General features: G+C 54.0%; 1 protein-coding gene and 1 long non-coding RNA gene across 3 annotated transcripts in view; one reads left to right on the top strand and one right to left on the bottom strand.

Moving 5' to 3' along the window:
• The first annotated feature begins 924 nt into the window (after nucleotides 1-924).
• Nucleotides 925-25,403, top strand: part of ZSWIM4 (zinc finger SWIM-type containing 4) — a 38,318-nt gene continuing 13,839 nt past the window's right edge. The window contains exons 1-10 of one of the 2 annotated variants that reach the window (XM_050770069.1): nucleotides 925-1,306; nucleotides 6,061-6,262; nucleotides 10,077-10,433; nucleotides 15,227-15,375; nucleotides 15,460-15,610; nucleotides 18,709-18,876; nucleotides 20,190-20,540; nucleotides 22,874-23,011; nucleotides 23,380-23,634; nucleotides 24,846-24,981. In XM_050770069.1, the coding sequence (XP_050626026.1) occupies nucleotides 1,154-1,306; nucleotides 6,061-6,262; nucleotides 10,077-10,433; nucleotides 15,227-15,375; nucleotides 15,460-15,610; nucleotides 18,709-18,876; nucleotides 20,190-20,540; nucleotides 22,874-23,011; nucleotides 23,380-23,634; nucleotides 24,846-24,981 (2,060 nt within the window). In that variant the 5' untranslated portion in view covers nucleotides 925-1,153. Of the gene's footprint in view, nucleotides 1,307-6,060; nucleotides 6,263-10,076; nucleotides 10,434-15,226; nucleotides 15,611-18,708; nucleotides 18,877-20,189; nucleotides 20,541-22,873; nucleotides 23,012-23,379; nucleotides 23,635-24,845; nucleotides 24,982-25,403 lie in introns of both variants that reach the window. The other variant, XM_050770068.1, reaches the window with a different exon arrangement.
• Nucleotides 15,638-24,850, bottom strand: LOC126942919 (uncharacterized). Its single transcript, XR_007721647.1, has 4 exons — nucleotides 23,779-24,850; nucleotides 23,412-23,564; nucleotides 18,506-18,644; nucleotides 15,638-16,943 (listed from the first exon to the last, which is right to left on the bottom strand). It is a non-coding gene; the product is annotated as an uncharacterized LOC126942919 (long non-coding RNA).

The raw sequence follows: 25,403 nt of genomic DNA, 5'->3' as shown, positions 1-25,403 counted from the left end.
AACAGATAAATAAATGGTAATGGTGAGAAGTATGAGGAAGGGAAAATGCAGGGTTCTCTGAGGACACTGGCAAGGAGCCGGGACGGGACGGGTGATGGAAGCCATGGCCGGCTTCCAGGCCAGAGATGGTGGCCTAGACAAGCTGAGTCAGAAAAAATGCTCAGAGGTGCTGGGGTTTGATAAGTGTTAGACTGAACCTCATGGAATTGCCATTTTAACAGGCCAAAAATGGTAACAAAATTAGCAATTTCACATGACCCAAGGTAGTATCTAGGGCATGGAAAGGAGGGGCGGGGTACTAGTTTTGAGGCTCAAGGGATGACCCATGAACCCCATAACCGAGCTGTTTCTGGAGAGGGGGTCCACGGCCCACATGAGCTCCCTCAGTGAGCCTGCGACCCCTCCGCCCCCAACAGACCCAAAACTTGAGCCAGTGCCCAGAGAGGTTGAGTGAGTTTCTCAGGTCGCACAGCTCGGAGGGACGAGGGGCTGAGCCACTGCCAAGGGATCCCGCTGCTCCGTCTCGCTCACCGGCCGGGCTATGTTGATTGTCCCCTCGCGGCGCCCGGAAGCGACCCTCAGTAAACAAAGCCGTGTGTGGGCGCAGCTCCAGCAGCCCGGGGCGCGTAGTCCAGCCCAAGGGAGGCGGGGGAGGAATGTTGTGAATGAACCCCGGGCCCGCCCCGAAACTCCGCATAAGGCCTGGGCCGCGGGGGTCCTCCCGCTCTGATTGGCCTCTGGTGCCCCGTGATTGACAGCTTCCCTCGCTTCGCGCTCTGGTTGGGTAAACACGAAAAGACTGGCATCGCAGTCATCGAGTGAACAGCGAGGCTTGGAGAGGGGTCTGGCGGCGCAGCCAATGGCGAGGGAGAGCCGCGGAGGCCGAGGGGGGTGCCAATGGGGACCGGCGGCGGGGGCGGGACCACGGCGGAGCTAAAGCGGCGGCCGAAGCAGCTTCATTGTTGTGAAGAGTCTTAAAGGGGCCGCATCACCCGGCCGGCCCGGCGCGGGTCGGGGGTGGGTGCGGCTGGGGTCCCGGGGCGGCCAAGAGCAGAGGACGGACGGAAAGGCGGGCAGGGGCCGCGGGAGCCGACGAAGCGGAACGGGCATCGGACCGACCCCCCCCAGAGAGGCCCCGCCCCGGCCCGGCCGGATGGAACCCCCCGCGGCCAAGCGGAGCCGGGGCTGCCCCGTGGAACCCGACGAGCGCGATGCTGGGGCTGGGGCCGCGCGTGGCCAGGGCCGGCCCGAGGCGCTGCTGGACCTCAGCGCCAAGCGGGTAGCCGAGAGCTGGGCCTTCGAGCAGGTGACCGCGGGGGAAGGGGGCGGGGGCAGGGACAGGGACGCACCCCCAACGCCTTCCCTACCTATCTTCTCCTCCCCGATCCCCAGACTCCAGAGCTACCCCAATCAGAGACACCCCCTTAGATTCCACCCCCAGGACCCTTAACCCTGCCCGGAAATACCCCTTCATCCTCCTATTTCTGTCCTTCAAACCCAGTAACCCATCCCCATCCCTTCTCTGCCATCTCTGCCCCTCAGCGCCCCAGATCCCAAGTCAGGACACTTCCTTCTTCTCCTACCAACCCCAGATGTCTGAGATCCGGCCCCCATGGTCCGCCTACAACGCCAGGCACCCCTCTTTTCCCACCTCATCCCCCAATGGTACCCCTCTTTTCCTACCGCATATTTGTTCTCCAATCAGGGCACCCCATTCAGTCTTCAGCCCCCCGCTTGGGGACACCCTGTCTCCCTCCATCATAGCCCCTAGAGACACACTACCCCATTCCTGCTCTCCAGCTCCCTATCCTACACCCCAAGTAAATAACTCCCCCATCTCTCCAGATTCCAGCTCAAGACACCCCTTTTTTCCCCATTCATTCCTGCCCTCAGGCCTCCAGATTCCACCTGTTCCTTGGGGACCCCTCTCTACTCCTCCAGATTCCTCTCTCAGGGCTGCCCAGCTTCTGGCTTGCAGCAGGGATTACTCAAGTGCCAGGGTCCCTCCTCCTCCCCCACTCATCCTCCCTATCCTATCCTATCCCTTCCCAGAGGAAAACAGCAGGGGCGGAGCCTGGGTGGTGGTCCCGGGACAGGTGCACCTAGAACCTCTCTTCTTTGGCTTCTGGGGGCACTGCCAGAATGTCCCAGAGCTGGGGGCCCTTTAAGTCCCCTTTTTCAGCTTCAGTGTGGGCCCCCAAGGAGCTGGAGACATGGCCCAGACCTGAACAGGAAGCACACACGGGCTCTATCCTCTGTCCAGCTTCAGAGGGCGTTCTTTCCTGCCCGGTCTCTCTGGAGTTAGGAAGTCGGCCTGGACAGATGGGTTTGGGCCAAGTGTGGACGGGCAGGCTCTGATTCATGGACTGGAAAATCCCTCCTTAGTCATCTGCCAACTGTCCCTGAGGCCTGGGCTGGTCATTGCCTCTCCCACTTCCCCTAGAAACCCAGGTGGGAGTGGGGGCTAAGGAGGTCCGCTGCCCCTTCATTGCATGTAAGACACACAGAATAATCTGAAAACCATCTCCAAGTCTCCCACAAACCTGCCCTGGCCAAGCCGAGCCCACAGAAGCTCATGGAATCCTCTGCAACCCTTTGGGAGTTGTTCTCGTTCCCACTTTGAGGAAACTGGGGCACAGAGAAGTTGAGAAACTTGCCCAAGGTCACCCAGCCAGGGAATAGCAAGTCCAGATTGGAAGGCAGGCTCAGCCAGCTCATTGCATTGCCCAGAGCCCACAGCGGTGGCCAGGACACCCCCTCCCCTCCTGGGGCCCCCTCCCAGGGATGGGGCATGGAAGGGAAACTGAGGAACGACAGAGTCTGTCTTAGGAGTTGAAAGAACTCACAGCTCTGAGACCTTGAACAAGTGAATTCACCCCACTGAGTCTCAGATTCTCCCAGCTATAAAACAAGGTCATGATTTAGTATCAATGCGCCATCAAGGGTGTCCAATCTTTTAGCTTCCCTAGGCCACACTGGAAGAACCATCGTTGGCCACATATAAAATACACTAACACAATAGCTGATGAGCTTAAAAATTTTTTTTTTTTTTTTTTTGAGACAGACTCTCAGTCTGTTGCCAAGGCTGGAGTGCAAGTGACACCATCTCGTCTCACTGCAGCCTCCACCTCCTGGGTTCAAGCAATTCTCCCGCTTCAGCCTCCTGAGTACCTGGGACTACAGGTGTGGGCCGCCGTGCCCAGCTAATTTTTGTATGTTTAGTAGAGATGGGGCTTCACCATGTTGGCCAGGCTGGTTTCAAACTCCTGACCTCAAGTGATCTGCCCACCTCAGCCTCCCTCCCAAAGTGCTGGAATTACAGGCATGAGCCACCGCACCCATCTTATAATGTTTTAAGAAAGCTTACGAATTTGTGTTGGCCTGCATTCAAAGTCATCATGGGCCAGGGCCGTGGGACGTGGGTTGGACAAGCTCACACTAGGTGGCTGTGAGAATTTGGAAATTACATACATAAAGCATTCAGCACACTGTGTGCATTCTTTTCTTTCTTTTTTTTTTTTTTTTTTGAGACGCAGTCTCGCTCTGTCGCCCAGGCTGGAGTGCAGTGGCCGGATCTCAGCTCACTGCAAGCTCCGCCTCCCGGGTTTATGCCATTCTCCTGCCTCAGCCTCCCGAGTAGCTGGGACTACAGGCGCCCACCACCTTGCCCGGCTAGTTTTTTGTTTTTTTTTTTTTTTTTTTTAGTAGAGACGGGGTTTCACCACGTTAGCCAGAATGGTCTCGATCTCCTGACCTCGTGATCCGCCCGTCTCGGCCTCCCAAAGTGCTGGGATTACAGGCTTGAGCCACCGCGCCCGGCCTTTTTTTTTTTTTTTTTTTTGAGGCAGGGTCTTGCTTAGTCACCCAGGCTGGAGCGCGGTGACACAGTCATAACTCACTGCAGCCTCAAACTCCTGGGCTCAAGCAGTCCTCCTGCCTCAGCCTCTTGAGTAGCTGGGATTCCAGACGCGCACTACCACACCTGGCTAATTTTTAATTTTGTGCATGTGTATAGACATGGGGTCTCACTATGTTGCCCACGTTGGTCTGGAATGCCTGAGCTCAAGCGATGCTGCTGCCTCAGCCTCCCAAAGTGCTGAGATTACAGGTGTCCAGTCAAGATGGGCACCTTAATCATTATTATCACTTTTTTCTTTTCTTTTTTGCTTTTTGAGACGAGTCTCGCTCAGTCGCCCACGCTGGAGTGCAGTGGTGCAATCTCGGCTCACTGCAAGCTCCGCCTCCCGGGTTCACGCCATTTTTCTGCCTCAGCCTCCCGAGTAGGTGGGACTACAGGCGCCCACCACTACGCCCGGCTAATTTTTTTGTATTTTTAGTAGAGATGGGGTTTCACCGTGTTAGCCAGGATGGTCTCGATCTCCTGACCTCGTGATCCGCCCACCTTGGCCTCCCAAAGTGCTGGGACTACAGGCGTGAGCCACCGTGCCCGGCCTATTCCTTTTTCCTAACTTCTTCCTGCTCCATCAAAGCCTGGTGGATGGGAAGATCTTACACCAGAATCCCAGGACCCTGCAGGTAGGAGGATCCAGGAGAGAAACTGCAAGAAAGTTCCAGAATGCTAACTATGGGCCAGGTGTTATTGTAAGCTCTTTACAACCATAACACATATTTACTCTCCACAATCCTCAAGAGGTTGGTGCCGTGGACCTCCCCATTTTACACCTGAGAACACTGAGGCCAAGTGACTTCCTGGGGTCACAGTGCTCCTAAATAGCAAAACTAGGATTCAAGCCTGGTTTCTCTCTTTTTTCATTTTTACGTATTTATTTATTTATTTATTTATTTATTTATTCAAGACGGAGTCTCGCTCTGTGGCCCAGACTGGAGTGCAGTGGCACGATCTTGGCTCACTGCAACCTCCACCTCCTGGGTTCAAGTGATTCTCGTGCCTCAGCCTCCCAAGTAGCTGAGATTATAGATGCATGCCACCATGCCTGGCTAATTTTTGTATTTTTGGGTTTCGCCCTGTTGGCCAGGTTGCTCTCCAACTCCTGAGCTCCAGGGCTCCACCTGCCTTGGCCTCCCAAAGTGCTGGAATTGGCCGGGCGCGGTGGCTCAAGCCTGTAATCCCAGCACTTTGGGAGGCCGAGGCGGGCGGATCACGAGGTCAGGAGATCGAGACCATCCTGGCTAACATGGTGAAACCCCGTCTCTACTAAAAATACAAAAAAAAACTAGCCGGGCGCGGTGGCGGGCGCCTGTAGTCCCAGCTACTCGGGAGGCTGAGGCAGGAGAATGGCGTAAACCCGGGAGGCGGAGCTTGCAGTGAGCTGAGATCCGGCCACTGCACTCCAGCCTGGGTGACAGAGCAAGACTCCGTCTCAAAAAAAAAAAAAAAAAAAAAAAAAAAAAAAAAAAAAAAAACCAAAGTGCTGGAATTACAGACATGAGCCACTGCCCTGACCTTTTTTTTTTTGAGACAGGATCTTGCTCTTTTGCCCAGGCTGGACTGCAGCTAGTGCAATCATAGCTCACTGCAGCCTCAAACTCATGGCCTCAAGTGACCCTCCTGCCCCACCCTCCCAAGTAGCTGGGATTCCAGACGCATGCCACCATGCCTGGCTACTTTTTTGTGTGTTTTTTTGTTTGTTTGTTTGTTTGTTTGTTTTGTTTTTTTAAGAGATGGAGTCTCCCTCTGTCGCCCAGGCTGGAGTGGTGGGATCTCAGCTCACTGTAGCCTCTGCCTCCCAGCTTCCAGCGATTTTCCTGCCTCAGCCTCCCGAGTAGCTGGGACTACAGGCGTGCACCACCACACCCGGCTAACTTTTGTATTTTTAATAGAGACAGGGTTTCATCATGTTGGCCGGGCTGGTCTTGAACTCCTGACCTCAGGTTATCTGCCTGCATCAGCATCCCAAAGTGCTGGGATTACAGGCGTGAGCCATCGTCCCGGCCAGTTTTTTTGTAAACACGGGAGCCTCTCTATGTTGCCCAGGCTGGTCTCGAACTCCTGGCCTCAAGCGATCCTCCCACCTCAGCTTCCCAAAGTGCTGAGATTACATCAACCCCAGGCTCCTAACCCAGTGGCCCTTCCTACAGGTGGAGGAGCGGTTCTCCCGGGTGCCTGAGCCGGTCCAGAAGCGCATCGTGTTTTGGTCGTTTCCACGCAGTGAACGGGAAATATGTATGTACTCGTCGCTGGGTTACCCGCCCCCAGAGGGCGAGCACGACGCCCGGGTGCCCTTTACCCGTGGGCTGCACCTGCTCCAGAGCGGGGCCGTGGACCGCGTGTTGCAAGTGGGTGAGTCTTTGTCCCCCGCTCCTGCCAGGGAGGACAGGAGGTCCATACCAGGCCTGGAAATGGGGGAGTTGGAGGGAGGCCTGGGGCCAGGGGATGCGAGGTTACAGACCTCAGGCTTCGAGGCCCAGGTAGGATTGTACAAGATTTTTTTTTTTTTGAGATTGTCTCGCTCTGTTGCCTAGGCTGGAGTGCAGTGATGCGATCTTGGCTTACTGCAACCTCTGCCTCCCAGCTTCAAACGATTCTCCTGCCTCATCCTCCTGAGTAGCTGGGATTACAGGGGTGCACCCCCACACCCGGCTAATTTTTGTATTTTTCGTAGAGACGGGGTTTCACCATGTTTGCCAGGCTGGACTCGAACTCCTGACCTTGTGATTCGCCTGCATCGGCCTCCCAAAGTGTTGGGATTACAGGCATGAGCCACCACGCCCAGCCTGTACAAGATGTTTTGAGCAAAAGCTCAAGGATCACCCTAGAACCCAGACAGCAGGGTTTAGACAAGGGGGTAGGGGAGAGGATGGTGAACCAGAAATCAGGGGAGGGGAGATCCCAGAACTTAGGCAGCAGAGCCCATGTAAAGGAGGGGTGAGGGCAGATGTGGTGGTTCACACCTGTGATCTCAATATTTTGGGAGGCCAAGGCAAGAAGATGGCTTGAGGCCGAGAGTTCAAGACCAGCCTGGGCAACACAGTGAGACCTTGTCTGCCCAAAAAAAAATCAAAAAATGAGCTGGGTATGGTGGTGGGTGCTTGTGGTCACATCTACATGGGAGGCCAAGGCAAGAGGATCACTTTTGCCCGAGAGTTCGAGTCTGCAATAAGCTCTGATTGTACCACTGTACTCCAGCCTGGGTTACAGGGTGAGACCCTGTCTCAAAGAGAAAAAAGAAAAAAAAAAAAGGAAGATGGGTGAGGGCACTCTACGGATGAGGATAGAGGTTGAGACACGGTGGTGAAGGTGCCAGACCTCAGGCTTCAGGCCCAGATGGGGTCGGGTTCGGGATTATGAGCTGAAGGTAGAAAGTGCTTCTAGAGTCCTAGACCTCAGGCTGCTGAGCTGGGGAACGGGGAATGAAGTAGTGAGATGGGGAGAAGAGCAGGTCCCAGGTAAGGATCAGAGGAGCAGCTGTCAGCCAGAAGTGAGAGGAGGCTCCAGACCTCGGGCTGAGAGCAGTGATGCTTTGGGTCAGGGCTTTAGAGCCAGAGGTAAGAATGATCCTAGACCTCAGGCAGCGGGGCCCAGGTGGGAGTTGGACACAAAGCTTTAGAGCCAGAGGTGAGAGTCTTAGACCTCAGGCAGAGAGGTTGGGATTTCAAAGGATTAGAGCTACTTTTGGGCAATGGTCTTAGACCTAAGGCGACAGGGCTGAGGTGGGAATATAGAGTAGAAGTTTAGAGTTCTTTTTTTTTTTTTCAAGATGGAGTCTCGCTCTGTTGCCTAGGCTGGAGTGCAGTGGCACAATCTCGGCTCGCTGCAACCTCGCCTCCCGGGTTCAAGCGGTTCTCCTGCTTCAGCCTCCCGAGTAGCTGGGACTACAGGCATCTGCCATCATGCCTGGCTAATTTTTGTATTTTTGTAGAGATGGAGTTTCACCATGTTGGCCAGGCTGGCCTTGAACTTCTGACCTCAGGTGATCCACCCACCTCAGCCTCCCAAAGTGCTGGGATTACAGGTGTGAGCCACCATGCCTGGCCTAGAATTTTTTTTTTTTTTTTTGAGATGGTGTCTCGCTCTGTCGCCCTGGCTGGAGTGCAGTGGCACGAGCTCGGCTCACTGCAAGCTCTGCCTCCCAGGTTCACGCCATTCTCCTGTCTCAGCCTCCCGAGTAGCTGAGACTACAGGTGCCCACCACCACGCCCAGCTAATTTTTTCCATTTTTTAGTAGAGACGGGGTTTCACCGTGTTAGCCAGGATGGTCTCGATCTCCTGACCTCGTGATCTGCTTGCCTCAGCCTCCCAAAGTATTGGGATTACAGGCGTGAGCCACCACGCCTGGCCAAATTTTTTTTTTTTTTAAGAGATAGGGTCTCAGCCGGGCACCATGGCTCACACCTGTAATCCCAGCACTTTGTGGGGCCTCGGCGGGTGGATCACCTGAGGTCAGGAGTTCAAGACCAGCCTGGCCAACATGGTAAAACCCCATTTCTACTAAAAATACAAAAATTAGCCAGGTGTGGTGGTGCGTGCCTGTAATCCCAGCTACTTGAGAGGCTGAGGCAGGAGAATCAGTTGAACCTGGGAGGCAGAGGTTGCAGTGAGCCAAGATCACGCCATTGCACTCCAACCTGGGCAAAAGAGAGAGACTCTGTCTCAAAAGGAAAAAAAAAAAAAGAGGTAGGGTCTCACTCTGTTGCCTAGACTGGAGTGCAGTGGTGTGATAATAGCTGACTGCAGCCACAAACATCTGAGCTCCAGTGATCCTCCCACCTCAGCCTCCTGAGTAGTTGGGACCACAGGCATAGACCACCACACTCGACTAGTTTTTAAGTTTTTTGTAGAGACCTGGACTCACTCTGTTGTCCAGGCTGGTCTCCAACTCCTGGGTTCAAGAGATCGTCTTGCCACAGCCTCCCAAAGTACTGGGATTACAGGCGTGCCCCACCATGCCCGGCCAAGTAGCAGTTTAGGATCAGCTGTGAGGGGTGGGCTCAGACCTCAAGCTAAGAAAACAAAAGGGCTGCAGAGACTGGGGGAGATGTAATGAGAACAGTGGAAGGGCCTTAGACCTCAGGCAGCTGGACTCAGAACGGGACCAATAGAGGCTGAGCCAGAAAACAAGTGAGGCCTGGGACTCCAGATCTCCGGCGGCAGCAGGCCATTTCTCCCAGCTGGAGGCCGAGGCTGGGCTGAGATGACCCTCCGTGGGCTCTGACTTGGAGCCGCTTTGCTGGGACATGGTCCGGCTGACCACAGGCTCCTTGCCACCTCCAGCTGGTATGAGGAAACCATCTCCCTGCATGACCCAGGCTGGGCCTCAGCTGCCGAACCAGCCAGATGAGCCTGGCACCTGGGCTGCCCAGGGAGGGGCAGGGGAAGTGAAGGGGAGACCTGGTCCCTGGCTTACTTCATCAGCCCCTTGCCCCGAACGCCATAGGCCTTTGGCATCGTCTTAGGAAACTGAGGGGCTCCTGAAGCCCTGGCCGTATTCATTGTAACCCAGGGATTCAGAAAACCACCTTCAATGACGTGGCTATGATACTATTATTCATAATTAAAAGCAAGTGTTGGGCTGGGCTTGGGGGCTCACGCCTGTAATCCCAACACTGTGGGAGGCCGAGGCAGGCAGATCACTAGGTCAGGAGTTCAAGACCAACGTGACCAACATGGCAAAACCCCATCTCTACTAAAAATACAAAAATTAGCCGGGCATGGTGGCACATGCCTGTAATCCCAGCTACTCAGGAGGCTGAGGCAGGAGAATCACTTGAACCTGGGAGGTGGAGGTTGCGGTGAGCCGAGTTTGTGCCATTGCACTCCAGCCTGGGCAACAAGAGCAAAACTCTGTCTCAGAAAAGAAAAAAAAAATTAGCCTGGCGTGGTGGTGTGCGTCTGTAATCCCAGTTACTCGGGAGGCTGAAGCAGGAGAATCACTTGAACCTGGGAGGCAGAGGTTGCAGTGAGCCCAGGTTGCAGCACTGCACCCAGCCTGAGCCACAGAGCGAGACTTTGTCTCAAAAAAAAAAAGCAAAGAGAGTGAAGTGACTTGCACTAGTGAAGTGACTTGGCTGGGCTTTGCAACTGGGTCTTGCGGTGCGTCACAAACACCGCCTGTCTCTGGGATGACACAGATGGGACGGTTTGGCTTTGATCTTAGGATTCCATTTGAGTGGAAACATCCGCGAGCCGGGGGGTCCTGGAGAGCCCGAGCGCCTCTACCACGTCTCCATCAGCTTTGATCGCTGCAAGATCACGTCGGTGAGCTGCGGCTGTGACAACCGCGACCTCTTCTACTGCGCCCACGTCGTGGCCCTGTCCCTGTACCGCATTCGGCACGCCCGCCAGGTGGAGCTACGGCTGCCCATCTCCGAGACGCTCTCCCAGATGAACCGGGACCAGCTGCAGAAGTTCGTGCAATACCTCATCAGCGCCCACCACACTGAGGTGCTGCCCACCGCTCAGCGCTTGGCTGATGAGATCCTCCTGCTGGGCTCTGAGATCAACTTGGTGCATGGTAAGGGCACCCCGGGGGTCTGGTGGGGAGAGGATGCCCAAGCGCACAGCCACGCCACTTGCTGTGTGCCCAGCACTGGTCACTTACTGACAGGAAGTTGTGGGGGCGGGGGGCGGAAAACGCGCCATGGCCTGCATCATCTGAGGTCATCCACCTGGTGAGTGGCAGATCCCAGATATCATCTGGCCACAGGACTGATGAGTAGTTGCAAATCAGCCTATGGGCGGAGGGCGAGGGCAGGAGGGGAGAGCCTGTGTTAGAGGGCAAGTGGGAGGTCCAGCCCCAGGGCTGGGGGTGTCAATCGATGGAGCATCCTGGGTGTGGGAGGAGAGGAGGGGGACGTGAGGGGAATGTGGGACATTTGTGGGTGTCAGAGGCAATATGGGTGAGGGGATACACCAGGAGGTGTGGTGAGGGCTGAGATGGTTTGGGGGGGTTCTGAGGGGCTTGGGCTGCCTAGCTAGGATGGGGAAGACGAGTAGAAGGTGGAGGCATGGATGGATGATGGAGGGAGGTGCTGGGTGGGCACAGAAAGTGTTCATGATTGGCCGGGCACAGGGGCTCACACCTGCAATCCCAGCACTTTGGGAGGCCGAGGTGGGCGAATCAGTTGAGGTCAGGAGTTCGAGACCAGCCTGGACAACATGGCAAAACCCCATCTCTACCAAAATACAAAAATTAGCCAGGCGTGGTGGCGGGTGCCTGTAGTCCCAGCCGCTCAGGAGGCTGAGGTGGGAGAATTGCTTGAACCCGGGAGGCGGAGGTTGCAGTGAGCTGAGATCATGCCACTACACTCCAGCCTGGGAGATAAAGTGAGACCCTGTCTCCAAAAAGAAAAAAGTGTTCATGATCAGGCGCTGGGGACAACTGATGGTGTGGAAAAACGAATGGGTGGGTGTGGGATTTTTTTTTTTTTTTTTTTTTTTTTTTTGAGATCGAGTCTTCCTCTGTCACCCAAGCTGGAGTGCAGTAGTGTAGTCTCAGCTCACTGCAACCTCTGCCTCCTGGGTTCAAACAATTCTCCTGCCTCAGCCTCCCGAGTAGCTGGGATTACAGACACACACCATGATGCCCGGCTAATTTTTGTATTTTTGTAGAGATGGGGGTTTCACCGTGTTGGCCAGGCTGGTCTTGAACTCCTGACCTCAGGTGATCCACCTGCCTCAGCCTCCCAAAGTCCTGGGATTACAGGCGTGAGCCACCATGCCTGGCCTGGACGGGATATTAAGAATGCCGTTAGGTTTGGCCGGGCACGGTGGCTCAAGCCTGTAATCCCAGCACTTTGGGAGGCCGAGACGGGCGGATCACTAGGTCAGGAGATTGAGACCATCCTGGCTAACACGGCGAAACCCCGTCTGTACTAAAAACACAAAAAATTAGCCGGGCGAGGTGGCGGCGCCTGTGGTCCCAGCTACTCGGGAGGCTGAGGCAGGAGAATGGCGGGAACCCGGGAGGCGGAGCTTGCAGTGAGCTGAGATCTGGCCACTGCACTCCAGCCTGGGTGACAGAGCGAGACTCCGTCTCAAAAAAAAAAAAAAAAAAAAAAAAAAAAAGAATGCCGTTAGGTGAATGGGAATTGGAAGCCGAGTATGGTGGCTCATACATATAATCCCAGCATTTTGGGAGGCTGAGGAAGGAGGATCACTTGAGACCAGCAGTTCAAGACCAGCCTGGGCAAAATAGTGAGCTACAAAAAATAAACAGAAGTAGCTGGGTGTGATGGCACATGCACACCTGTAGATACCTGGGAAGCTGAGATGGGAGGATCACGAGCCTGGGAGGTAAAGGCTGCAGTCAGCTATGATCACGCCACTAAAACTCCAACCTGATGACAGACTGAGACCCTGACTAAAAAAGAAAAAAAAAGAAAAGAAGGGAAGGACGGAATTGATGGTGATTGGAGGTGAGGATAAGTGGTTGGGTGGCGAGGGCTTTGACTAGTGGGCTTAAGGTAGACTGATAGTGGTGGACAGATGAAGTCAGTAAAAGAATGAAAGATCCAATGGGTACATGGATTGGGAGTGAGTTGATGGGTGAATGGAAGGTTCATATATGTGGATCAACATTGTGGGTGGGCCAAGTGGGCAGGCGCTTTGTGTAGGGTGGATAGATGGACGAATGGGATAGTGGGTGTTTTGAGAGGTACATATGAATGGATGGTTTGATAATGAATGGATGGTTTAATGGAAGAATAGAGAGTTAGGGTTAGTTACTGGGTGATAACTAATAGTTATCACCTAGATAACTAGGGTTAGTTATTGGATGATAGTTATTGGGTGGGGTGGATAGTGTACTTGTATGAGTCAGTGGACAGATGGGAGGGTGGGTATTCTGAGTGGTTGGTTCACGTGGATTGGAAAGCTAAAAGGGGTGAGTGGGCAGATAAATCAATAAGATGAGTAGGTGGGTGGGAATTATGGGTAGGGTGGATGATGGACTGATGGGGTAGGTGGTTGTTTAAGGGGTATGAATATGGGGGACACGGCCAAGTAGATAGATACTGTCATGACTTGGGTCGGGGTGGATGAGCGGGTGGTGTTTCAGGTGAGACAGATGAGTAAACAGATGGGTGGGTGGTGTTTTGAGTGGGATGGGTAAATGAATGGGTGGATGGGTAGATGGATGGATGTGTAGTGTTTCAGGAGAGATAGATGAATAGATTGGATGGATAAGTAAATGGATTAATGAACAAATGGATGAAGGAGCTCCTGGTGTTTTGGGCAAGATGGGTGGGTGGGTGGATGGATGGATGGTTGGATGGATATTATTACGGGTGAGATAGATGGATTGGATGGATGACTCAGTGGATAAAGGAGCAAATGGATGAATGAGCTGGTGGTGTTTTGGACAAGATGGATGGATGGATGGATGGATGGATGGATGGATGGATGGATGGATGCATGGATGGATGGATGGATACATGGATGGATGGATGGATGGATGGATGGATGGATGGATGGATGGATGGATGGATGGATGGATGGATGGATGGATGGATGGATGGATGGATGGATGGATGGATACATGGATGGATGGATGGATGGATGGATGGATGGATGGATGGATGGATGGATGGATGGATGGATGGATGGATGCATGGATGGATGGATGGATGGATGGATGGATGGATGGATGGATGGATGGATACATGGATGGATGGATGGATACATGGATGGATGGATGGATGCATGCATGGATGGATGGATGGAAGGATGGATGCACAGATGGATGGATGGATGGATGCATGCATGGATGGATGGATGGAAGGATGGATGCACAGATGGATGGATGGATGCACGGATGCATGGATGGATGCACGGATGGATGCACTGATGGATGGATGCATGGATGGATGGATGGATGCATGGATGCATGGATGGATGGATGGATATATGTATGGATGGATGGATGGATACATGGATGGATGGATGGATGGATGCATGGATGCATGGATGCATGGATGGATGCATGGATGGATGGATGGATGGATGGTTGGACGGATGCATGGATGGATGGATGCACGGATGGATGGATGGATGCACAGATGGATGGATGGATGCACAGATGCATGGATGGATGCACGGCTGGATGGATGGATGGATGCATGGATGCATGGATGGATGGATGGATGCATGGATGCATGGATGGATGGATGGATGCATGGATGGTTGGATAGATGGATGGATGCACGGATGGATGGATGCATGGATGGATGGATGGGTGGATGGATGGGTGGGTGTGTGGGTGTGTTGTGTTTCAGGTGAGATAGATGAATGGATTGGATGGGTGATGTATTATTCTGTTCTCACACTGCTATGAAGACATACCTGAAATGGGGTAATTTAAAATAAACAGGTTTAATCGGCTCATAGTTCTGCAGGCTACACAGGCTTCTGCATTTGGGGAGGCCTCAGGAAACTTACAATCATGGCAGAAGGTGAAGGAGAAGCAAACACATCTTCACATGGCTGGCAGGAGAGAGCGAGCAAAGGGGGAGATGCTATACACTTTCAAACAACCAGATCTCATGAGAACTCTATCATGAGACAACACTAAAGGGATGGTGCTATGCCGTTAGAAACCATCCCCATGATCCAATCACCTCCCTCCAGGCCCCACTTCCAACACTGGGGATCATAATTCAACATGAGATTTGGGTGGAGACACAGAACCAAACCATATCAGATGACTAAGTGGATGAATGAGAAAATGGTTGAATGAGCTAGTCATGTTTAGGACGAGATAGATGGATCGATGGAGGGATGGATGGATGGATAAATAGATAAATAGATGTTCGGGTGGGATGGACAAGTGGGTGGGTGGGGTTTAGGTGGGATGGATGGAACTTTGGAATGGGTTGGGTGACTTGGAAGAACGGATAGATGGGTCAGGTGCGGTGGCTCATGCCTGTAATCCAGCACTTTGGGAGTCCAAGGTGGGTGGATCACCTGAGGTCAGGAGTTTGAAACCAGCCTGACCAACATGGTGAAATCCCACCTGTACTAAAAATAACAAAAAAATTGGCCAGGTGTGATGGGGTGTGCCTGTAATCCCAGCTACTTGGGAGGCTGATGCAGGAGAATCACTTGAACCCGGGCGACAGAGGTTGCAGTCAGTGAAGATGGTGCTACAGCACTCCAGCCTGGGCCAGAAGAGCCAAACTCCGTCTCAAAAAGAAAAAAAAAAGAAAAAAAAGAAAAAAAAAAAAGGACAGATGGCAGGGGCAGTCGCTATCTCTCCGCAACCCCCAACCCCAGTCCCAGCCTCAGCTTCCTTTCCCTCCCTCCCCACAGGCGCCCCAGACCCCACCGCTGGCGCAGGAATCGAGGACGCCAACTGCTGGCACCTGGACGAGGAGCAGATCCAGGAGCAGGTGAAGCAACTGCTGTCCAACGGCGGCTACTACGGGGCTAGCCAGCAGCTGCGCTCCATGTTCAGCAAGGTGCCGTGCGGACCGGCGGGGCACGGGGTGCAGAAGGCCCCGGTGGACGCCCAGCCCTTCCTCACCACCCTGTCCCCGGCACAGGTGCGGGAGATGCTGCGAATGCGGGACTCCAACGGAGCGCGCATGCTGATCCTCATGACCGAGCAGTTCCTGCAGGACCCGCGCCTGGCCCTGTGGCGGCAGCAGGGCGCCGGCATGACGGACAAGTGCCGGCAGCTCTGGGATGAGCTGGGTGAGGCCCGAACCCCGGTGCGTGGTGGACACTGGGACTTCGGCTCCCATGGGGGCTGGCCCACTCCGAAATTGGGGTCTGTTCCCTGAATCCGCCCTCCATTCGTTTGGCAAACATGTATGAGCGCCTCTAAAGTGCCAGGCATGGTACTGGGAACTGGTGGTCAGCAGAGAACAAGAGAGTGAAAATCCTGTTCACGTGGATCTGATAGGAGGCACAGGCAATCAAATGTCATTGGCCCAGGGGTTGATACACATGTTTTCTTTGTTTTGAGACAGGGTCTCACGCTATTGCCCAGGCGGGCATGCAGTGCCACAATCTCGGCTGACTGCAACCTCTGCCTCCCAGACTCAAGTTATCCTACACCTCAGCCTCCCAAGTAGCTGGGTCTACAGGTGCACACCACCACATCCAGCTAATTTTTAATTTTTTGAAGAGACAGGGTCTCACTATCTTGCCAAGTCTGGTCTTGAACTCCTGGACTCAAGCAGTCCTCTCGCCCAGCCTCCCAAAGTACTGAGATGACATGCATGAACCACCACGCCCAGCCTACATGTTTTCTTTCTTTTTTTTCTTTTGTTAGAGACAGGATCTCACTGTGTGCCCAGGCTGAAGTATAGTGGCACAATCATGGCTCACTGTAACCTCAAACTCTTGGGCTCAAGTGATCCTCTGGCCTTGGCCTCTCAAAGTGCTGGGATGACAGGCGTGAGCCACCACACCAAGCTGACATATGTTTGGTTTTTTGTTTTTTTTTTTTCTCTTTTCATACAGAGTCTCACCCTGTCTCCCAGGCTGGAGTGCAGTGGCACAATCTTGGCTCACTGCAGCCTCCGCCTCCTGGGTTCAAGTGATTCTCCTGCCTCAGCCTCCTGAGTAGCTGGGATTACAGGCGCATGCCACCTGTAGAGACGGTGTTTCACCATGTTGATCAGGCTGGTCTCGAACTCCTGACTTCGTGATTCACCCACCTCGACCTCCCAAAGTGCTGGGATTACAGGCGTGAGCCACCACACCCGGCCAACACATGTTTTCTGTAAGAGCTGCAGAGTTAATGTTATTCAGCCCTGCAGGCCATTTGATCTCTGTCATGACAACCTAACTCTGTCCATTATAGTAAAAAAAAAAGCAGACACAGACATATATACCAAATGGGCATGGTGGCATTTCAGTAAAACTTTATTTAAGAGCTGGGAGGCCAGGTGCGGTGGCTCACACCTGTAATCCCAGCACTTTGCAGGCAGGTAGGGGGATCACTTGGGCCCTGGAGGTTGAAGCTGCAGTGAGCCACGATCATGCCAGTGCTCTCCAGCCCGGGCAACAGAGCAAGACCCTGTCTCAACAACAAAAACAACAAAAAGGGGCTTGGCACAGTGGTGGGATCCTGTACTTCCAACTACTTGGAAGGCTGAGGCAGGAGGATTATTTGAGCCCAGGAGTTTGAGTGCAGCTTAGACAACATGGTGAGACGCTGTCTCAAAGTTTTTTAAAGACCAGCTTTATTTATGGATACTTATTAATGTATTTGAATTTTATATTATTCCCACAAGTTGCAAAATAATCTTTTGGTTTTGTTTCCCTGACCATTTAAAAATGGAAAAATAGGCCCAGTTGCAGTGGTTCACACCTGTAATCCCAGCAGTTTGGGAGGCCGAGGTGGGCAGATCACTGGCCAACATGGTGAAACCCCATCTTTACTAAAAATACAAAAATTAGCCGAGCATTGTGGCAGACGCCTGTAATCCCAGCTACTCGGGAGGCTAAGGCAGGAGAATCGCTTGAACCCAAGGTGGAGGTTACAGTGAGCTGAGATTGCGCCACTGCACTCCAGCCTGGGTGACAGACTGAGACTCTTGTCTCAAAAAATAAATAAATAAAAACAAATACAAATAAAAATGGAAAAATAAATCTTAGCAGACAGGCTAATCAAAAATAAAGGGTGGTTCAGTTTTCACCATGGGCAGTGGTTTGCTACTTTGCTGACCCCTGTGTTAGATTGTGATAAGTGCTACCCAGAAAACCCCAAAACACCTTGAGAGGAGTCTGGAGGCCTGGTTTGGTATTTATTTATTTATTTATTTATTTATTTATTTATTGAGATTGAGTCTCACTCTGTTGCCCAGGCTGGAGGGCAGTGGTGTGATCTCGGCTTACTGCAACCTCCGCCTCCTGGGTTCAAGCGATTCATGTGCCTCAGCCTCCCAAGTAGCTAGGACTACAGAGGCCTGGGTTGTAATCCCAACTTTTTTTTTTTTTTTTTTTTTTTTTTTTTTTTTTTGAGATGGAGCTTTGCTCTTTTTGCCCAGGCTGGAGTGCAGTGGTGTGATCTCATCTCATTGCAGCCTCCACCTCCCGGGTTCAAGCCATTCTCCTGCCTCAGCCTCCCAAGTAGCTGGGATTACAGGCGCCCACCACCATGCCCGGCTTTTTTTTTTTTTTTTTTTTTTTTTTTTGACTGAGTCTGGCTCTGTCGCCCAGGCTGGAGTGCAGTGGCCGGATCTCAGCTCACTGCAAGCTCCGCCTCCCGGGTTTACGCCATTCTCCTGCCTCAGCCTCCGGAGTAGCTGGGACCACAGGCGCCCGCCACCTCGCCCGGCTAGTTTTTTGTATTTTTTTAGTAGAGACGGGGTTTCACCGTGTTAGCCAGGATGGTCTCGATCTCCTGACCTTGTGATCCGCCCGTCTCAGCCTCCCAAAGTGCTGGGATTACAGGCTTGAGCCACCGTGCCCGGCTTTTTTTTTTTTTGTATTAGTAGAGACAGGGTTTCACCATGTTGGCCAGGCTGTTCTTAAACTCTTGACCTCAGGTAATCCGCCCACCACAGCCTTCCAAAGTGCTGGGATTACAGGCGTGAGTCACTGCGCCTGACCCTCTAATCCCAACTTCTAATTTACCAGCGGTGTGAGCCTGTGCAAGCCGTGTTACATCTCCGTGCCTCAGTTTGCTTGTCTGTAAGGTGTAAAGGCTGTAGGTTGCAACTTCCGAGGGTCGAGGTGAGGGGTTAGCATATCATCAAGTGGTACACAGTGGGCACTGCGGAAATGTGTGTCACTGCCACTGTTGGCAGGAATATTGAGCCTGCCCCGTGCCTCCTCAGGGGCCCTGTGGGTTTGCGTCGTCCTGAGCCCCCACTGCAAACCAGAGGAAAGGGCAGGCTGGCTCCAGCTGCTCAGCAGGTGGGACAAGCTCGACGTGTGCCCACTGGAAGAAGGCAACTACTCCTTCGACGGCCCCAGCCTGCAGCCCACCGTGGCCCCCATCCCAGGTAGGAGAGAGGGGTCTTTACCATGCCCCCCCAAAACCATCACGACTAACTGTGGCCCCACTTATCATCATGGTGCTCTTCCCAGGAGAGACAGAGAGTGGGGCAGAGCAAAGCGGACCCCAGTCCTTGGCTGTCCTCCCAGGACTAATCCCAACTTGTCCAGCCAGGAAAGAGTGAGTGCCGAGGGCAGGAGCAATGGCAGCCCAAGTGGACAAGTGAAGTAAAATGCTTAAAACACCTGCAGTCCTGGGCTGGTCTGGCTTGGCTTCCTACTAGTTATGGGAGCAAAGAGATGGTGAGAGAGGAAAAAAGATAGGAGGACTCAAACAGGAGAAAGTGAGATACTGAGGAGAGAGAGACAAGTGAAGAGAGGCAGAGATGGATAGAGAGAGGGAAGAGGCAGACAGAGGAGTAGATAGGAGGGAAGACAGAGAGAGATTGAGGAGAGAGGGAAAAAAAATGTATAGCAAGTACAGGCCAGGCGTAGTGGCTCACGCCTATAATCCCAGCACTTTGGGAGGCTGAGGGAAGCAGATTCATTGAGGCCAGGAGTTCGAGATCAGCCAGAGCAACATGGTGAGACCTTGTCTCTACAAAAAATACAAAAATTAGCTGGGTGCGGTGACACACGCCTGGAATCCCAGATACTCAGGAGGCTGAGATGGGATAATCGCTTGAGCCTGGGAGGCAGAGGTTGCAGTGAGCCGAGATCGCACCACTGCACTCTAGCCTGGGCGACAGAGTGAGACCCTGTCTCAAAAAAAAAGAAAAGAAAAATAGCAAGTAGGAAGAGAAAGACAGATAGCCAGTTAGTTGCTCAACCTGTTTTCCATCAGTGTTAGTTCCTAACACATACATGCTTCCCTTTTTTTTTTTTGAGACAGTCTCACTCTGATGCCCAGGCTGGAGTGCAGTGACGCAACCTCAGCTCACTGCAACCTCTGCCTCCCGGGTTCAAGCAATTCTCATTCCTCAGCCTCCCAAGTAGGTGGGATTACAGGCGTGCACCACCACGCCAGGGTTAATTTTAGTAGAGATGGGGTGTCGCCATGTTGGCCAGGCTGGTCTCGAACTCCTGGCCTCCTGTGATCCTCCCACCTCGGCCTCCCAAAGTGCTGGGAGTACAGGTGTGAGCCACCATGCCCAGCCCACACAGGCATCTTCGAAGGGTGGCTTCAAGGACTGGGGAGATGGTGTACGCTGATAGCTTTGCCCAGGCCTAAACCCCAATTAGTACTTGGTGGGGAAAGTGGCCACAGCTCAACTGCTATAGGGAAACCCCTCACTGGGCCATGTTGGGTGCCTCTCTGCAGGCTCGGAGGAAGAGGAAGAGGTGGCAGCCACAAGTCCCCGCCACACGGTATTTGGCCGCGCCTTGCTGGCTGGAGAGCTGCACTGGAATGACGCCTACCTGCAGAGGATCCTGGCCAGTGACTCCTACGGGCCCAGCCTCACAGGCAGCGTGGGTGGGGACAAACCGACTTTCGACCCCCAGGGCCGCCCACTGTGGCTGGGAGAACCTTTCCCCACTGCCTGCGCCCGTGTGGACACCCTGCGTGCCCACGGATACCCCCGGCAAGCCCTGCGGCTGGCCAGTGCCATCATCAACACGCTCCGGCTGCAGCGGCGGCATCAGCTGGAGAGCTACAAGCAGCAGAAAAAAGGTCAGCCTCAGCCGGGCACGGGGACTCGTGCCTGTGACCCCAGCACATTGGGAGTCCAAGGCAGTAGGATTGCTTGAGGCCAGGAGTTCAACATCAGTCTGGGCAACACAGTGAGACAATGTCTCTACAAAAAAAAAAATTAACTGGATATGGTGGCTCACACCTGTAGTTCCAGCTACTCTGGAGGCTGAGGCAGGAGGATCACTTGAGCCCAGGAGTTCAAGGGTGCAGTGAGCTATAATTGTGCCACTGCACTCTAGCCTGGGTGACAGAGCAAGACCTCATCTCTTTTTTTTCCTCTCTTTTTTTTTTTTTTTTTTTTTTTTTTGAGAGGGAGTTTCGCTCTTGTTGCCCAGGCTGCAGTGCAACAGAGCGATCTCGGCTCACCGCAACCTCCGCCTCCCAGGTTCAAGCCATTCTGCTGCCTCAGCCTTCTAAGTAGCTAGGATTACAGGCATGCGCCACCATGCCTGGCTAATTTTTTTTGTATTTTTAGTAGAAATGGGGTTTCTCCACGTTGGTGAGGCTGTTCTCGAACTCCTGACCTCGGGTGATCTGCCCGCCTTGGCCTCCCAAAGTGCTGGTATTACAGGCTTGAGCCACTGCGCCTGGCAAATTTTTTTTGGTTTTTTTTGCGACAGAGTCTTGTTCTGTCACCCAGGCTGGAGTACAGTGGTGCAATCTCGGCTTACTGCAACCTCCACCTCCCCGGTTCAAGCGATTTTCCTGCCTCAGCCTCCTGAGTAGCTGGGACTACGGGCACCCGCCACCACACCCAGCTAATTTTTCTATTTTTAGTAGAGACAGGGTTTCACTACGTTGGCCAGGCTGGTCTTGAGCTCCTGACCTTTTGATCCACCCACCTAAGCCTCCCAAAGTGCTGGGATTACAGATATAAGGCACCATGCCTGTCCTACTGAAAATATTTTTTAAATTAGCCAGGCTTGGTGGCGCACACCTGTATTCCCAGCTACTGGGGAGGCTGCAGCATGAGAATTGCTTTAATCCGGGAGGCAGAGGTTGGTTGCAGTGAGCCAAGATTACACCACTGCACTCTACTGGGTGACAGAGCGAAACTCCGTCTCAAAAAATTAAAAAAAAAAGAGAAAAGAGTGAGGAGAAAGAGACGAGGAAAGAAAGGGGGTGAGGGAGGGGGGGAGAGAGAGGGGAAGGAAGAAAGGGAGGGAGGGAAGGAGGCTGTATCAGCCCCAAAAACCACATTGTGTACTAGATATGGGGGTGGGGGACAGGAGGGAGGCCACCAGTTGAGAGAGCTGGTTGATGGGGTTGATGGATCAGCTGTCAGGAAATTGAACAAAGAAAAGCGTGTCATGGAGGAAACATGGGGGCCCTGGGACCTGAGCAGAGCTCTGACCAGGCTTGGCAGCATCAGTGAAAGGCACCTAGATTTTAAAAATTAGCCAGGTGGCTAATTAGCTGAGTATTTAAGGATGTGCACGGCTGGTCGAGGTTGCTCATGCCTGTAATCCCAGCACTTTGGGAGGCGGAGGCAGGCAGATTGCCTGAGGTCATGAGTTTGAAACCAGGCGGGCCAACATAGTGAAACCCCATCTCTACTAAAAATCCAAAACACATTAGCCAGGCCTGGTGGCGTGTACCTGTATTCCCAGCTACTCAGGAGGCTGAGGCAGGAGAATCGCTTGAACTGGGAGGTACCTGGAAGTTGCGGTGAGCTGAGATCACACCATTGCACTTTAACCTGGGCAACAAGAGTGAAACTCCGTCTCAAAAAAAGAAAAAAAAAAAGAATGTGCAGGAGTTACCCAGGAGAAGGGGGTGGAGGAAGTGCTCAGAATAGAAGGAAACCGTGAACAGGAGCCAGGAGGGAAGAGAGTACGTGGCTTGGAGGACAAGGCTGGAGGACTGGCTTCCAGATGAGACAGGTCACCAGTATATGAAAAAACTTCATACTGGTCCTTGGGGGCCCTAAAGGCTGTTGGGGCCTTATCTTCAGAGAGGTGGAGAGGGAATAAGGGCAATGAGGAGGGGAATGACACTTTGGGTGTTTTAAAAAGCGTCCAGTGGCCAGGCATGGTGGCCCATGCCTGTAATCCCTCTGGGAGGCTGAAGCAGGAGGATCGCTTGAGCTCCAGAGGTCGAGGCTGTAGTGAGCTATGATTAGGCTGCTGCACTCCAGCCTGGGCAATAGAGCGAGACCCCACCTCAAACAAAAAGTTGAAGGTGACCATCGGGTGAGCAGGTGGTGGGCATTATGGGGCTAGACTGGACGGCAGGTCAAGAAGAGGAATACCCCTCCCTCCTAGAGACTTGGGCAGGTGTGTGGGCATTGAGCCCCATCTTTCCACCCGCAGAGCTGCTCCAGAAGGGTTCCACCTGCATCACCAACACTGAAGGATGGGTGGGGCACCCCCTGGACCCCATTGGCTGCCTCTGCAGGGCGCTCCTGGAGGCCTGTCGTCTGGAGGAGGAGACACTTACCCTTTACCCAGGTACTCACATGGGGGACTCTTGGAGGAGGTGGGACAAGCCCTCCTCGCTGGCCATGCCTCCTGGCCCAGTACCCCTATAAGTTAACTCTGAGACTCTTACCCTTGGCCACGCCCCTACCTTTGGCTACCTCCCCTGGCCAGTGCCCAGAGCCAGTAAGCTTAGCTTCTCCTGAAAGTGAGGCCACCATAGGCCTAGCTGCTGCTAGAAGGTGGGGCTCCCGCGCTCCCCCAACCCCGTGAGTGCTGGGAGCTTCTGGGCTCCCTCTAAAACCTACCCTGTGCCCAAGTCTCCATGCTTGGGGCCAAGGGCTACAGGGATCTTAGGGAAGGGGATCTGTCTCCAGCAGCCCTGGCCCTGTCTCCCCCAGACTCAGGCCCCGAGAAGCGGAAGGTGGCCTACCAGCACGTGCCTGTGCCCGGGAGCCCTGGAGAGTCCTATTTGGTGCTGGCGCTGGAGGTGGCACTGCTGGGGCTGGGGCAGCAGCGGGCCCTGCCGGAGGGGCTGTACGCCCAGGACAAGGTGGTGCGCAACGAGGAGCAGCTGCTGGCCCTGCTGGAGGAAGTGGAATTGGATGAGCGGTTGGTGCAAGTGCTGCGCAAACAGGCGGGGCTGCTGCTGGAAGGTGAGGCCCCGCCCCTAGGCCTGGCTGTTCCTGAAAGGTAGGGTCCTGCCCCTGGTCCTGTAGCGGCCGGGTTGCTGCAAGATGGGAGGCCCCGCCTCAGCCCCGCCCCTGGCCCCGCCTCCTGGTCATACCGTCCACTCATACCTTGGCAGTTTCTAAAAGGAGAGATCCGGCTCTTCTTCCCGCCACCTAATGCGTGCTGCCAGCCAGTAACTGCTGCTTGTGCTGAGGCACCGCCCCCTTCCCTCCCGGGAGCCAATGAGCCAAGTGGCTGATGTTAAAGCAAGGGCGTCCCACCTTCATCTGCAACTTAGGCACCGCCCCTGGCCCGGCCTGTTCCTCAGGGGCCCCGCCCATGGCCTGGCCCTATTGGCCTGTATGTTGTGAGACTCCGTCCCCTAGCGCCGCAGGGAGCCGCTTATCCCTGCCCCTTCCAGGCCCTCTACGCTATCGGACTTGCTGGTCTTGGCCGCTGGTCCCGCTCCCCAAGGCAGGTGCAGCCCCACCTCCACCCTCTGGCCCCACCTTGCATCTGAGCCCTGCTCCTCACCTGGGAGTGTGCCTGGAGTCTCTTCTTTTTTTTTTTCCTTTTTTCTAGTGGCGCGATCTCGGCTCACTCTAACCTCCGCCTCCTGGGTTCAAGTGATTCTCCTGCCTCAGCCTCCCAAAGTGCTGGGATTACAGGCATGAGCCGCGGTCCCGGCCTCCTCTTTTATTTTATCTTTTTTTTGAGATGGAGTCTCGCTCTGTCCCCCAGGCTGGAGTGCAGTGGCGCGATCTCGGCTCAGTGCAGCCTCTGCTCCCGGGTTCACGCCATTCTCCTGCCTCAGCCTCCTGACTAGCTGAGACTACAGGCGCCCGCCACCACACCTGGCTAATTTTTTTTGTATTTTTAGTAGAGACAGGGTTTCACCTTATTAGCCAGGATGGTCTCGAACTCCTGACCTCGTGATCCGCCTGCCTCGGCCTCCCAAAGTGCTGGGATTACAGGCATGAGCCACTGCGCCCAGCCTGGCCTCCTCTTTTATTTGTATTACCCAGAGCTTGTCTCAGTCTCAGCCCTGAACCCCTACCCCTGGGGACCCATCTAGCCACAGCCACTCTACCCAGGGGCCAGCCCACCCACTACTTAAAGCCTGGGGTCTTGTGAAACCTGGGGAGGGGCTGAGGCAAGCCCACACCTGGGCACTGAGCTCAGGCTATTCCTGCAGGGGGTCCCTTCAGTGGCTTCGGGGAGGTGCTGTTCCGGGAGAGCGTGCCCATGCACACCTGTGCCCGCTACCTGTTCACTGCACTGCTGCCTCATGACCCCGACCTGGCCTATCGCCTCGCGCTGCGAGCCATGAGGTGAGGATAGGTGGCCAGGGCGGGGGAGCTGGGGGGAAGAGGGGCGGGCATGGGAGGGGAGCTCAGAGTCCCACCCGGCCAGCCTGAACTCACAGTCTAGTTAATTGATTCTCCCTCACCCTGGCATTTGATGATGATGCCATGTGCTTTTCATTCTGCCACCTAGGCTGGAGTATAGTGGCATGATCTCAGCTCACTGCAACCTCGACCTCCTGGGTTCAAACAATTTCCTTCCTCAGCCTCCCAAGTGGCTGGGATTACAGGCATGCACCACCACGCCCAGCTAATTTTTGTATTTTTAGTAGAGATGGGGTTTCACCATATTGCCCAGGCTGGTCTTGAACTCCTGACCTCATGATCCACCTGCCTTGGCCTACCAAAGTGCTAGGATTACAGGCATGAGCCACCTCGCACAGCTGTGC

Source organism: Macaca thibetana, chromosome 19 (genome assembly GCF_024542745.1).
Source record: "Macaca thibetana thibetana isolate TM-01 chromosome 19, ASM2454274v1, whole genome shotgun sequence".
Taxonomy (NCBI): Eukaryota; Metazoa; Chordata; class Mammalia; order Primates; family Cercopithecidae; genus Macaca; species Macaca thibetana.
This window is presented reverse-complemented; position numbering and strand designations above follow the sequence as displayed.